Genomic DNA, 14,748 nt, shown 5'->3' with positions numbered 1-14,748 from the left:
GAGCCACTTGGCTTGGGATCCAGATTCTACTACTCAGGAGGGGGACAGGCTAGAAATGGTGTAGGAATTGTGGTGAGAGAGTGGCTTCAGAAGGCAGTGAGGGATATCATCAGAATTAATGACAGACTCATGGCAATCAGACTCCAGTGTAGTGATGGGGCAGTATTCATAATTTCAGCCTATGCCCCACCACAGGGTTGTGATAGTGAGGAAAAGAGTGCGTTCAGACAGCAGTTGCAGGACAAAGGACAACATGAATTGGTGTTGATAATGGGTGACTTGAATACACATATCTGGACTGACAGAACAGGATATTAGGACTGCATGGGTCCACATGGGTGGGGCAACAGGAATAAAGGAGGAGAAGCCATTCCTGACTTGATAATAGCCAACACATAAAAGAGTAGCCAACATGCAACTTGGGTAGACTTCCTCCTAGTAAGGAAAAGGCACTGGGATAGAATCCATGATTGCAAAGTCATCCCCAGTGAAACTGTCCCCCCACAGGATAAACCACTTGTTGCCACAATCAACCACAGACAGTAGTCAGAGAAGGCTCCAAGGTCAACAGATACCGGGCTGAAGATGTGGAAGTTGACTGGAGAGAAAGTACAACAGTTCAAGTAATTACTCAGGGCTATAGCACCCCCAAGAAGAGGAGGAAGTGGGTGGAGTTGAACAGGAATGGCAGTTCCAAAAAACAGTGTGTGTTAGGACTATAGAAAAGATATGTGACTGAGCCAGGTACATCAAAAGAAAGAAGTGCAAGAAGAAGTGTGTGATGGAGAAGACTGACCAGGCCAGGAAGGACTATTGGTTGGCTAACAAAGAAGCTAAGAAAGAAGTTGCAGTAGCAAAGAATAGTGCATCAGAGGCACTCTACCAACTTCTAGAAAGTGACTCGATAAGTGGCACAAAGTAACTGTATCAGGTTGCAAGGCAAAGACAGAAAGATAAAGAAGATAGTCAGGCTCCCTTCGTAAGGGATGCCAGCAACAACCTGCTCACCAGTCCACAGGACTTCAAAGGCAGATGGAAGAAGTATTCCTAGCAGCTTCTGAATGAAGAAAACCCCACAGAAGCTGTACTGCCCTAGAAACAGCCTACGATGAGAGAAGAGGAGGAACCCACCCTAGAAGAAGTAAGAACAGCACTAAGGAAAATGAAGTCAAGGAAAGCAGCAGGCTCAGGTGATGTCACAGCAGATATGATAAAAGATGCTGGGTGAGATAGGGGAGAAATGGCTCCTGATGGTACTAATAGCAATGTGGAGAGAAAGGCATATCCCGAGAATTAGCATACTAGTGCCAGTATACAAGAACAAAGGGGACATCCACAACTGTGGGCAGTACAAATGCATCAAACTCCTATCAAATTGCTTGAAAGTTCTGGAGAGGGTGATTTGATAAACAGAAACGCATAGTAGTAGAATGTAAGATGGGAGATGAGCAGTTTGGATTCAGATCAGGATGCAGCACAAATCGCCCAGTGTTTGCAGTGAGACAGATATTTGAGAAGAAGCTAGAGATGAGGAGAGAGTCCAACTGGGCATTCCTAGACTTGGAGAAAGCATATGACAAGGTCCCAAGAAACCTGATCTGGGCAGTACTGTGGTGGTTTGAAGTCCCAAAAACATTGGTAGAATTAGTGCAGGCTATGTACAAGGACCCAGTGACTCAAGTACAAATAGTGTTTGGCCTCACAGAGGAGTTCCCAGTGGGAGTTGGGTGTACTTTGCTCTGAGCCCACTGCTGTTCATACTGGTGATGGACTACATTAGCAAACGGGTCGGAGGGGACAGATCAACAGAGTTGCTGTATGCAGACGATGTGGCATTACAGGCAGACTGAGCTAGAACTTCAGTAGAGGACAGGAGAATGGAATGCAAAACTGAAGGCACATGAGATGTGGTAATGGCAGCAAATTGGGGAAATCAGAAGAAGCTGAGAATAGAGAGAGAAGGGAAGATAGTGGAACAGGTAAACATCTTCAAGTATCTGGGAGGGGTGGCTGAGGAGAAGGGAAGTCTGAAGAGGTCACAGCTAGAATCGGAGAGGCTGCAGCCGACTGGCATAGTGTCAGGTGTAGTCTGACAGAAGAATGCCAAAGAAGCTGAAAAGTAAGTTGTACAAGACAGTGGTGTGACCAGTACTACTGTATGGTACAGAAAGCTGGTCAGTAAAGGCAGAACACTTGAAGCTAGAAGTGATGGAAATGAAGTGCCTGAGAAGGGAGGTAGGATGCACGCTATGGGACAGATAAAAAATGAGGACATAAGAGCAGAAACCAAACTAGCCCCAGTTGCACAAAAGATCTAAGAGAACATATTCAGGTGGTTTGGATACATGTGCAGAAAAGCAGAAGACAGTCTGGTGAGGAAGATTTGGGACGGACAGGAAGAAGGGGTGTGATCGGTAAGTTAGTTTCTCAGAGTTTGTGGTGTTGCACATTGTATTGCCATGTGTCTTTCTTCTTTTTTTTTTTTTTTTTTGTGTATATAAAAGAAATTATGTACTACAGTAATGTTTTGTTATAGTGGTTATTACACTGTTTCTATAAATATAACTTGGTTTTGAAATATAGAACATTTGGAGTAAAAGATACAAGTCTGTGTATTTTATTTTTAAACAAAAATAATTGTGAAATGTTAACTACTCTATTGAAATAACTTATAACATATGCTTGTTTATTTATTTTTTTCATTTTTAATCTGGTAAATCCACTATAGACAAGCCTGTTTTCAGGGGTGACCCTGGAGCACTTTCTGATTGAATGACCTGCTTAGTATTATAAGGTATATTAATGGCGACTGAAGGAATCGTGCCATGGACTAAGTAATGAAGACAGTTGCTTATAGTTAAAGCTTCTGCTCTAAATTGCTAGACTTGATGTTTCTTTATTCTCATTCTGTCTGGAAAAGAAAAATTCTTTTTAATCATTTTTGTTGTAGCTTATTTATAGTCTTTATTTTTTTTTTTTTTTTATGCATTATTTTCTTCTCTTATACTTAAGAAAATTATTTATACCAAACAAATACAACAAAAAGCTGCTTTGCATGTTTCATTTTGAATGATTTTCTTATTACACTTAAAACTTATTGTGACTCAGAGCTACATGAATTTGCTGAATAACGTGACAGTAAATATGAATCTAATACCTCGTGAGGTGGCTTGAATATCAGTGGCATAGTGCTTCATAAAAGTGTGTGGTTTTCCATGCAGCACAGGTTTAAATGTTCAGTAGAGGAATCAAATTGGAGGCAACTCCAAGAACTGAAAAATACTGTATATGTATGTAATAACGACCACTCATATTTTTTTTTCAAGTTGGTTTGGCTGATGGCATGCTTGTTCCCTTCATTTAATTGGGTTTTATGTTTTTTTGTGCGTTTTATTTTTACTTTAATATAAAGTTGCATTTTTACAGTGTTTTATTTTAGTTTACTGTATATTTAAATTGTATGTTCGGTTAGCTTGACTTTCTGTCGTCTTTTGCTGTGAGGACTGCATACATAGTCCTTCCGTTTCTTGCACTACATTTCCTGTTTGTGTGATTTATGTTTTCACTTTTTTAGGAGGTTACTTTTTACCATTTTTGGGGTGCCTTATACTGTTTCTGATCATGTAATACACTTACATTTTTGTTGTGCTTTTATTACTTCAAAATGATTTGTGTTATTTTGTTTATTTTTATAATGTTTTGATGCAGGTATTTGATTTGAGAGATATGCTTCTGCTGTTTGGTGTTTTTAATTGATTAACTAGTTTTGTTTTGGAATATTTCTACGTTTGGTAGTTTCTCTCTGATAAATGACTTTTCAGGACTGTGCCAGTTTGTTCTGTGATGATTCTTTGTAGATCACATAGTATTATCTTACTGTACTTTTGCCTTTCTAGGAACAGTCTTGCTTTTTAGAGGACATTATACAGAAATAGCCCATTCATGTCTGACTGTTTTCTAAATGATAACACTTTTTCAGTGGTAAAACAGTAGTGTATTGTACTTCTGTTTTGGTTTTCCAAACATTTATTCTGGGTTATATGCCATCTTTTTAAATCTTTCAGAACATGCATAATCTTGTATTTTAAAGCTACTGTGTTTCTGAAATATGCTTCCAAAATGTTTTGTTATAGACTAATATTTGTTTTCATTGTATAGCTCTCTCAAGTGCTCCTTCATATGAAATGTCAGTGTGATGGTGATGCTACCTGTATAGACTAGGCCACTAGGATATCTCAAACTGTAAAGAATTAGTTCTGTTTCACGGATTTCAAAAAATGTTACGTTTTAATTTATCCCATTTTATAGTCTTTTTCATTAGCCTTATTTGTAAATTCAGACACATTGCATCTGAGGTACTTAAGTACGATATGGTATTGGTACTGCTCTAGTATATCAGAGGGCTTGGTGGTAACCAAGTGTATATTAGAATAATGTCCTTAAACTTGCGTCATCTTACAGTATTTTGTTGTGGTTTTGAAAGTTGCTTTGAAACCTGTTGATCGCTGCTGCTGTTAACTAGTAAGAGATGTGTCACTGTTTTATCTGTGTCAGTTTGTGCATTACTCAAACCACAGTCCTTCAGCTGTTGTACCATATAAGATGCATTCACTTTGGTCATGGTTATGGAATTAATACAAGTAAAGGGGATTTGATAATGAAGATATAATTGCAGTCCTGTGTTGGGTCAGTAAGTGAAATATAGATTGAGATGCTGGAGGTATTGCTTTTTTGTGTTTTTTTTTTCTGGTGGTATCATGTTCGTTTACACACGAATAATCTTATCAGTTTATGTTGTAGTTTTCAAATGTATTCTACGACCAAATCTATGGTGTAGGCAGACTTTCTCATTTTGCAGTCCTACAATGCAACTATGCACATTTTGTTGTAGCCAAGATTGATTCATTGTTGTAATTGCTCAGTGGATGTTGTAGTTGATTACTCAGTGGATGTTGTAGTTGATGTGTTTGTGAGGAGAAGTTGAATGTCTGATTCTTTCTGCAAGCAAATGATCACTTGTTCTTTATGGCTACATTATAGCTTCAGTGTGTCCTAGTAGTACATGCAAGTCATTCAGTGTGCTGGGTCCAATGCTTCTTCTGCCAGAAGTGACAATAGAAGTCCCTTCATAGTGCTGTCCTTTGTATTGTGTTGCCTTTAGCCTGTTTCTAGAACTGAAATTGAATAATCTGTAATCTGTAGTATAATTGACTTTTAATGTTAGAAAAATCTTCCGATCTAATAGCCTTAGGCCTAAGACATAGAATTCTAACAGTAAAGTAATGCATTGATAAAATAAGGATGGAAGCTTTTTCCATATTAAAATTGGTTGTCACTTCTTGACATACAGTATGGTGATAATCTTTTTCTTGGCTGTCCAATCAGTGACTTCCACAGTGGATCTGTTTATTACTCACTGAAAAAGACATTCTTAAGGAATCCACTTCATAGCCCTTGCAGACAAACATTTAAGCTATTGTAGCAACTGTAGAACACAACTCAAAAAGAAAATTTAAATCTGTCATAAAAAGATTAGTTAAACTAGAGAAAATTGGTGTACCCATTGTAGGCTTCTTTTTATTTCGTATTTAATGGAGACCTTTACATAAGTCTTGGTGAGCATTTCTCTAACAGTCTATGTGTAAGGTACAGTGTATGTGTATTTCCTACTTGATCGTGTAAAGTCTAATGCACTGTAAGGCCATGGTGGTTATTCAGAGTAGAACCATATTAGTCAGTCTTTTTAATAAGAATTATTTCTTACCAGTGGTTGTAATGTTTTATTTGCTACATTATGCAAGTAATTATACAAGGTAGTATTGCTAATTATGGATCAGCTAGGAGTTATTACTGCTAATTATGGATCAGCTAGGAGTTATTACTGCTAATTATGGATCAACCAGGTAGACAAACCAAACTATTCATGTATTTTGTGTAGACCACAGGAAAATTAGAACATAGCATTTTCATTTATAAATTTTTCTCGTGTTCTTCTGTTAGAAAACTATTGTTACAGATTTTGTAGGCTGCATTGTAATAATTAGGTTATGTACATCTCATGTAATATTGAATGACTCATTTTCTCTTAAACTGTTTATAACATCAGAAGAATGTTCCTTTATCAGAGATGTGACCATTCCGATTTACTAGGCAAGTCTTTGAATGCCACCCATGCTTTAATGGTCTCATTGCAGCAATATCTTCTTCTTGTCAGTTGAATGTCTCATTGTATTCTTGAAGACTTGAATAATTTTATTAAAAGTTGGTGTAGTGAATCACTAGAAAACAACACGTTTACCCCTTCTTCAGAATCTTGCTTACTTATATTTTCAAATGCAAATGTTAAAGAACAGCTGTCATCTCTTGAATTAAAGTATTATTCATTAATGCAATTCCTCACAGTAGTTTTTATTTCAAACTAAATTTATTCCTATGTGACTGAGGGAAAACCCCTTTTAGTGATGCTTTGTTGGAATATACTTGGGTCTTATGTTAAGAACTGATTCATGTAGTAATGTATGATTAATATCAGTCAAATTAAGAACTGTTTTCATTCTTCTCTGTAATAACGAGTACCAAACATGAGTGTGCATAGTACCTTGAAAACATCGCGTGCCATTTATTGTTTCCTTTCTGATTGAGAGGTTTAATTTGTAGTAGTAGTAGTTGTTTATCCCTGCACATTCTGGAGTGGAAAAGGAAGAGAGTCAAAGGTAGCATTCTTGCTCATTTCCTTTAGCCTGCACACTAATTTAAAGTTGTAATGAACACCAGGCATTACACAGCACCTTTGCACCTCATTCTTATGAAAACAAACAATCAACGACTCTCTGTCTCTCTCTATTCCTTTCATCAGAATGATGTATGGTGTTGGACTGAGAATGTGTAACTGTGGGGGAAAAGGATATTCCTATTTAGCCTCATAGTTGTGGGGGTCTTGAAGTTTCTGTATTGGGAGATGTGAGGGTGTTGGTGTGCAAGGGCAGCACCTGGTTTTTGTGTTTTATGCTATGCTCCATGGTGCTAGGGTTCACTGTGTTTGATCCAGTATAGACTAGTGAATGTCCTACCCATTTCTCACAATAATTAGTTGGTTGAGAATAAAAGTTCTGTCAAGGTACTACCTCTTACTGTTTGACCTTAACTAAAGTACATGTTCCCTATTTCAAGTTTTGATCCTAAAACTGGAAAGTGGGCAAATCAAGTGATAGTGTCCAGTGGTGGAACATGTTTGCTTGCACAATTGTTTCACGTGCTTACATGATCATTTTTTTGAATGTAGTTCCACATATATTAAAATTACAGTCCTTGTGTAATTTAAATTTGCTTGCTTTTGCTAAAATTCTTGCAGGTAAATAGAGAAAAAGAGGAGGGTTGTCAGTAACAGAACAAGTTTTCTTTTGAATGCCTTGATACTGAAAGACAAGAGATGCCTGCACCCTTCATCACCACTCTGGGTTCTTTTACCTTTTATGACTTCCCTATGTAAAGCCTTCTAGTGGTACAGTTTATATTGCATGTCATCATATAGCTTTCTGTCCATTTACGGTCAGACCTGAGCAGCTGCGTTCCAAGCATTTCTTCATAATTTTGTAAAACCTCCCTATCTGAATCTTCATGCATGCATACATTGGAAACTGAATTAACCCCACAAGTCGAAGATTTCCAGATGTTACAGCAGGCTGTCTTTGCATCCATTAAGTTCAGGTTGAATGCAGTGTGGTTTGTCCCATTTTCTAAGGCACCCTTGCACATTTATTTACCCATTGAAAGGCACCATGCTTATGAAAAGTGTTGCTGTTAATACAGCAGATCTTGCAAATTCCATGCATGTTTTAAGGCCTGACTGTGCCATTAACAATATACACATATTTAACACTTATTTCCCTAGCTTCATACGAGAATCATATGTCCTCTGCACTGAGTATAATGTCATGGTTTCCAGAGGCAGAGAGCCCAGGTGTAGTTCAAGCATAGAATCAGGTGTGACTGATATTTGGATATGCCTGTGTTGTGGACGTAGGCCTTGCTAGGGTATGAAGCATTATGTTTCTCATTTCAGTGCTTTTTTGTCTTGAAATGAGTGAGTTCCTGAATGCCTGAAGACTGTAACTGTAGTTTGTGGAACTACCTGATGAATGCTTGAGAACTGTAATTGCATGCAAATGGGGAATAATGTTACCTCTCTGAGACTGACGTATTTATACTATGCCTTCTAATCCACAGTACAGTATTCTTAGACTTACTGTGTATACAGAGCAGAGGGGTATGTAGTTCGCTACAAAAACAGTAATATTCATAATTCACTATTTTTTTTTTCTGAATTGCAGTTCATTATTTCAAATTATTGAGACTTGCAGGACTGTCAAGTTTTTGCTACGTAACCAGAGCACAAAGGCTTTGGCTTTGTGACATTCTATATCAAAACTGTCCAATATACTCCCTTTTAACTTAGGTTCACACTTTTCTAGGGTACTGAATAAAGTATGTTTTCTGTCTGAAACAGTATCTAAAATAAAAAAAAAAGTGTTTTTTGTATTTGTGCTTCATGCACTTTACATTACCCTCTCCTTAGTTATTAGAATGAAATGGTTATCCCTTGGAAGGCAAATCCCCTGTTGACCATCTCCACAAACTGTGTTTTCTCTTAATACCATATCTAAGGTTGTCTGATACCCCATTAACCCCCCCCCCCCAATACCACCTTTTGTACTAAACAAGCAGGGAAGTACCCTTCAAATATGCATGGCACTGCCAGAAAATACCCTTTTTTTTGCAGATAATGTTTGCAGTGACACATAATGGAAATTTCTTAAGCAATGCTATCTTTTTGGGGAGTAGATGAAATAAAATCACATCATGGTTTAACATTAACATGTTTTCCCCTTTTCTATAAGGAGATTTTCATAACTGAACCTGCTGCACTTGTACAGTCCCTTCCATCTCTCTGTGTTGCATTGAGTTTTTTTTTTTTTTGCAGTACAGTTTTTGTCACTTGACACTATGCGGTCAAGCACCTAAACTCCAATGGCCATTGCTGCGTGCTGCTACTGCTTAATGTGTGTAAGATACTTGAAAATTTAGTAGATTTCTGTGTAAAGTAAGCTTAACTTAAGCACACTTACTAATTTCTGAAATTAGTATGTACCTCACTAGGATAATGTGGAACCTTCGGGTCACTACCATGTCTACAAGACACCTGGCTTGTAGACACCTTAAGCACAAACCACACCTCACATGTACAGCTGTATTATCTCACTTCCATTTCTCCACAGATTTCTCCCTTTTCCCTAAATTCACACATTTTGTCATCTCTTCCTACCAGCTCTTCCCACTTTCTATTTATTAATTCCCCCTGCTGTATCTCCATTTTTTCCTTTCCATAACATAAGGTTGTACTATTTTAATGTTCAATAAACTGAATATTTATGTCAAAGATCTTTATATTTGTATATTTTCTTAGATTTGTGTATAGTAAACCATTACTCTATGTTGTTGCTATTCTTAATCTAGTGTTTCATTAGAATTCTATGCATATACCATTATTGTCTCTGTTTTTATTGTAGTGTTATCCTTAGAAGTCTTTGTATTGGAATATTACTTGTTTTTATTCTTATTGTTTTGGAGCTTTTCTCCACAGGCCTCCACTGAACAGTGGCTTTTCTTGCCCAGTCTGATTATCCCAGTCCAACATAAATGAACAAAATGCTGTTTACAATACATAAAGTAAATGTGGTAATAGCCGTTTTTTTTTCACATAGATTTGAGACTAAGTTTTAAAGGCATTTGGTTTGCAGTTTTGGTAAATCATCCAGATGTGATATAAAGTTATGTGCAATGATAGACAGCACTTATTAATTTACATGAACGTGGCAGAACGTGAGATGTAATACCTTCCAGGAAAAGATGTGTCCATTATCCTTGGTGCAACAGGGAGTGCCAATGTATTCCTAAATTTAGCACTTTGGGCGGCTGCAGTGGTGCAGCAGTTAGCATTGTCGCTTCACAGCAAGAGGTTCTCCGGTTCGATTCTTAGCTGGGGTGCCTTCTCTGCGGAGTCTGCATGTCCTCCGTGTGGTCGCATGGGTTTTCTCCAGCTGCTCCGGTTTCCTCCCACATCCAAAAGTCATGCTGTAGGTAGATTGGATACTCTAAAATTGGCCCTAGGCGTGAGTGCGTGCGTGCATTTGCCTTCTGTGGAAGGTTGTGTGCCGGGCTGGCAACTCCACACAGTAAAACTCCACTGCCAGTCATGAGCAGACAGGTGATCTGATCCGCTGTGGTGACCCCTAACTGGGAAAAAGACGAAAGAAGAAGAAGGAGGTGTAGTCTGCTTTCACGGGTTATGCATACTCTGGTATGTACATCTGTAAATATACCTGCATACACACACACACACACACACACACACACACACACACACACACACACACACACTTGTACTGCATACATTTGTACAAATAGAGGCTTGGTCTCCTCAGTTTAGAGTAATGCAGTGGAAAGTTTCATTGACATTTTTCTTTGTAGATTACAGCGTTGTGGGAACATGCTGCTCAGATGACGACAAGCATACACTTAGTAGTATTTTGAACTTTTGACATTTGTATTAGTAGTAGTAGTGGTAGTATTCATTGTTGTTGTTCTTATGATTATTCTTATTGCTGTTATATATTTTTTGTTTTGTTTTTGCAGACCAAGCCAAAACATATAAGGATGATGGAAATTACTATTTTAAAGAAAAGAAATATAAGCAAGCAGTAGCCTCTTACACAGAGGGCTTGAAAAAGAAGTGCAGTAACCAGGAAGTGAATGCCATATTGTACACAAACAGAGCAGCTGCACAATTTCATCTTGGTAAGGGAAGCCCAAGGTATTTGCTGTGGGCAGTTCTATTTGTTGATGTTTTGCTTTCCTGTACTATTAATGCTAAGCACATATTAATTGACAGTGAAGCAGTGTTTCTAATAGATTGCATTTTTATATGGTAACCATGTTAATGTTTTGATTACAGCAACTATTGTGATAGCACCTGGACCAGAATAAGCAAGTAAACAGAATCATGAGAGTGAGCTGTAATGATAAACAAAACTGAAAGTATGTAGAGCAGTAGAGAACATTCATTGAGAAGTCTGCTATACATTTGTATATCAGCAGACATGAGTCACTAACAGCTTGATACCAGGCACATTAAAGACTGATGAGGATAAATCTAAGGAAACTTAGTGAAGTAGTGTATTAAATCACTTATGCGATGATTCTTGGCATTCGAGGGGAAGAAAATCCAAAAATGTGAAGTAAAACTAAATATTGCTAATCTTAGGTGTTTGAATTGTGATAGGCTGCATTAAAGTTGAGTGGACATTTTCTAAAGTTTAACTGCATCTGTTGAGGCAGCTCTCCTGTTAGCTAGATACTTGGGAATGGAGAATGTAGTGAATCACAGAATATATCCTATTTTGAAGCATGGTTTTCTTTGACTGCTGCTCTTCTGTTGACAAAGACTGCTTGGTAGAGCAACACTAAGGTATGAAAAGTAATGAGAACACGACATTTGATGTTAAGTTGTCTATCTCGCCTTCATTCTTGCTGGATGGGTTCGGAGCCGACCTCGGCTCCGACTCGGCCACTCTAAAAGCTCGAGAGTTGGTTCCACCGGCTCGAGGCTCCCCTTATATCCCACAATGCTAGGCGAGAGTTACCTCAGATCTCGTTTGCCGCTACAGCTTCGAGGTTGGTTTTTCTACCGGTTCCTGGTGAGTAACTTTTCTTGTGAGATTAGTCTTTCAAAACCCCTTTATTTTTAATATATTTACTTAATTCCCTTAGTTTAGAGTAAATTTTATCCCCTTCTAAAAATTTCCGTTTTTTTCCCTCAAGAACCTTAGGTTCTTCCCTTGGGCCTACAGGCCTTTCCTTCCCTAGTGGAGTGTGTGTGTTTTATTTTATTTTAAAATCCTAGTTACTGCTTTTTATTATATTTTAACTTGACAGGGTGTAACTAGTGTGTTTGTGTGTGTGTTTGTGTACACCTGTTCAAAGACAAAAAAATGTCTAAAGAAGCAAAGGTCTCCGGATTCAAGAAGTGTGATGCGTGCTGTCAGAAAATGTCTCTGACAGACGCTCACACTTCTTGTGTCTACTGTCTGGGGCCTTTGCACCTGCAGGACTCCTGTGCTGTGTGCCATGGCTTCAGCCCCAGGGTCCTGCAGGAAAGAAAGAATAAATTGATTCTCAGAGGCTTACTCAAGCCAGAGGATTCCCTGTCTGTTTCAACAGGGAAGCCCTCTAAGGCATCTAGGTCTTCGGCTCCGGCTACTGAGCCGAGACCTAAGGTTTCTCAACCTCTGCCTTCATCGGCTCTGGCTGGAGCCGATAAGTCTCAGTCCACAGTTTCTGTGGCCCCCTCTGCTCCGGCCGGAGCCGAGGTAGTAGAAGTTCCCGTGTCGGCTCCGACCAGACCTTCGGAGCCGACAACTAGGAAGAGGTCCAGGTCACCATCTCTTGGCTCCTTACATTCGGCTCCAGGATCTCCCCTGCTGTCTGAACGGAGCCAAAGATCTCACTCCTCTAGGTCATCGAGGCTGTCGGATCATGACCTTCAGAGGGTAGTGAGTCGACTACTTAAGTCCGAGGCACTGGCCCAGATGCTTCAGAGCCCGACTCATCAGTCGATGCCTGCCCCGGTTCATCATCATATTCCTCCTTCGACTCTCTTGAGCTCGGAGCCGGGTCGTGTCGGAACCGAGACTGTGATAGCGTCGGAGCCAATACAATTGTCTTCGGCTCCGTCGTCGGCTCCGTTTTCTTCCTTGGAAGAATCTCGGCGCCGGACTTCCCTCGTCTGCTCCGAGGGGGTGAGTGGCATCGGACCCTTGTCCGACCCCCCTGTCCCTCTCGGTGCTTCGGCGCTGGTGAGTTTGGCTCCGACATCGGCCTCGGAGCCATCACTGTCAGTGCCGAGGGGGGTTCTTAGCTTCTCGGAGCGGGGACCTCTGGCTCTGCCTGACAGGGGTGCATTCGAGGTCATGCGGAGTGTGTTAGAGCCTGGCTCTACTCCACAGTCGGCTCCGTCCGCCCCTCCCTCTATGGTGCCTCAGGCTAAGTCGACTCACTCCCTCATCCCGGACCGCAGAGAGCCAGCTCCTCAGGAACCCCCTGTGGGGTTTCATCCTCTTCCGAGGCCTCTCCTGATTTGGCAGAAGAGCCCCCTCGGAAGAGGAAGTGTAAGAGGAAACACATTGACTCACCTGAGTCCATCACGTCAGACACAGATTTGGATGATTCTGAGGGTTCCCCCGGTTCCCCTTCTGAAGATGTCTCATTTGCAGACATTCTGGAGATCCTGAAACAAAGGGGAAATTGGCCAGCCCTCAACCCTTCGGAGGACGAATCTGTGTATCTTGAGGCGTTTGGCTCTCGTCGTTCTACCTCCTGGGTGTCCCCCCCCTTTGACCCCCTCATGCAGGTGGTTGCTAAGAAGGCATGGACGGCTCCTGATTCAGTGGACCCCACTCCCAGGAGACCCTCCAAGTTCATAACAGCTCCAGCAGACAAACAGTTTTTAACAAAAGGAGTTTCTGTGGATGCTATGGTGGTAGCTGCTGCCACTAAGAAGGAGCTAGCTGATCCTTCAGTACCTGTCCATCCACCTAACAAGGAATCTAGGTCCATGGATAGGTACGGAAGCGGATGTTCTCGTCAGCGACATTTACCATGCGTTAAGCTGAACTACCTGTGCCATTTTACTCGTCTTCAAAGGGACTTGATCAAGGAAGCGAGTGAAATGTTAAAGGACCCTACAGCTGCGGGTTTCCAAGATAAGATGAACACGCAGCTGGCTACCCTTAATTCCATAACCAACTCCTCCATGCCTTCTTTCTTACGCGGCTGATGGTGCGAGCAGAGCCGCAGGGACAGGTGTGTCCTTACGTGGGCATGCCTGGATGCGGCTATGCAATTTTGGACCCCTTCAAGGCGTCTTTCACGAACTCCCCGTTTGATGGATCATCCCTCTTTGGTCCTCAAGTGAAAGAAACCTTGACTAGGTGCGAGACTGATGGCAAGACCCTTTCTGCCGTCGGAGTCCGTTTTCTACTCCTTCCAGGCCTTACCCCAAAGGCCAGAAAGGTGGAAAGATGTGGTTCCGTAAACAATCTCAAGGGACTTCGCCTGACGCACAGAGTCGTTTTCCCGCCAGAGGCAGAGGCGGGAATAACAATGGTAGACGTCGCCCTAGGGGCAGGGGGGGTCCGCAGAACCAGGGCAATCGGGAAGTCTTTCCTGACAAGCCTTTTCAGCATCCCTGAGGTGTTGCCCGACTGCCCATCTTCTGAGGCAGTCGGGGGAAGATTGTCACTGTACCCAGAAGCCTGGCTATCCCTGACTCAAGACAAATGGGTACAGTCCATCATTTCCAAAGGCTATTCTATCCCCTTTCTTCGCTTTCCAAATCAGTCAAAAAAATCCCTTCCAGATGTTCCACCCGCTCAAAGGGATCTAGCAGTTTTGGAGATTTCAAAACTGCTTGCAAAAAGAGCAATTCAGCCAGTTCCAGCAGACCAGCAAGGATCCGGAATCTACTCAAGGTTCTTTTAGTTCCAAAGAAAACAGGGACTGGAGACCAATTTTGGATCTCAGTGTCTTGAACAAATCAGTCAAGAAAACAAGAATACGGATGGTCACGCTGCAATCCATCCTATCCCTTTTGGGCAAAGGAAACTGGATGTGCTCTATAGACCTTCGGGATGC

At 40.7% G+C, this 14,748-nt stretch overlaps 1 protein-coding gene across 1 annotated transcript in view; it reads left to right on the top strand.

Annotated features, from left to right (window-relative positions):
- Positions 1 to 14,748, top strand: part of TTC4 (tetratricopeptide repeat domain 4) — a 331,051-nt gene that overhangs the window by 18,202 nt on the left and 298,101 nt on the right. The window contains exon 3 of the mRNA XM_044085498.1: positions 10,693 to 10,854. Coding sequence (XP_043941433.1) covers positions 10,693 to 10,854 — 162 coding nt within the window. The remainder of the gene's footprint in view (positions 1 to 10,692; positions 10,855 to 14,748) is intronic.

This window comes from Protopterus annectens, chromosome 10.part0 (genome assembly GCF_019279795.1).
Source record: "Protopterus annectens isolate FY-2018-M chromosome 10.part0, PAN1.0, whole genome shotgun sequence".
In the NCBI taxonomy this organism is placed as follows: Eukaryota; Metazoa; Chordata; order Ceratodontiformes; family Protopteridae; genus Protopterus; species Protopterus annectens.
This window is presented reverse-complemented; position numbering and strand designations above follow the sequence as displayed.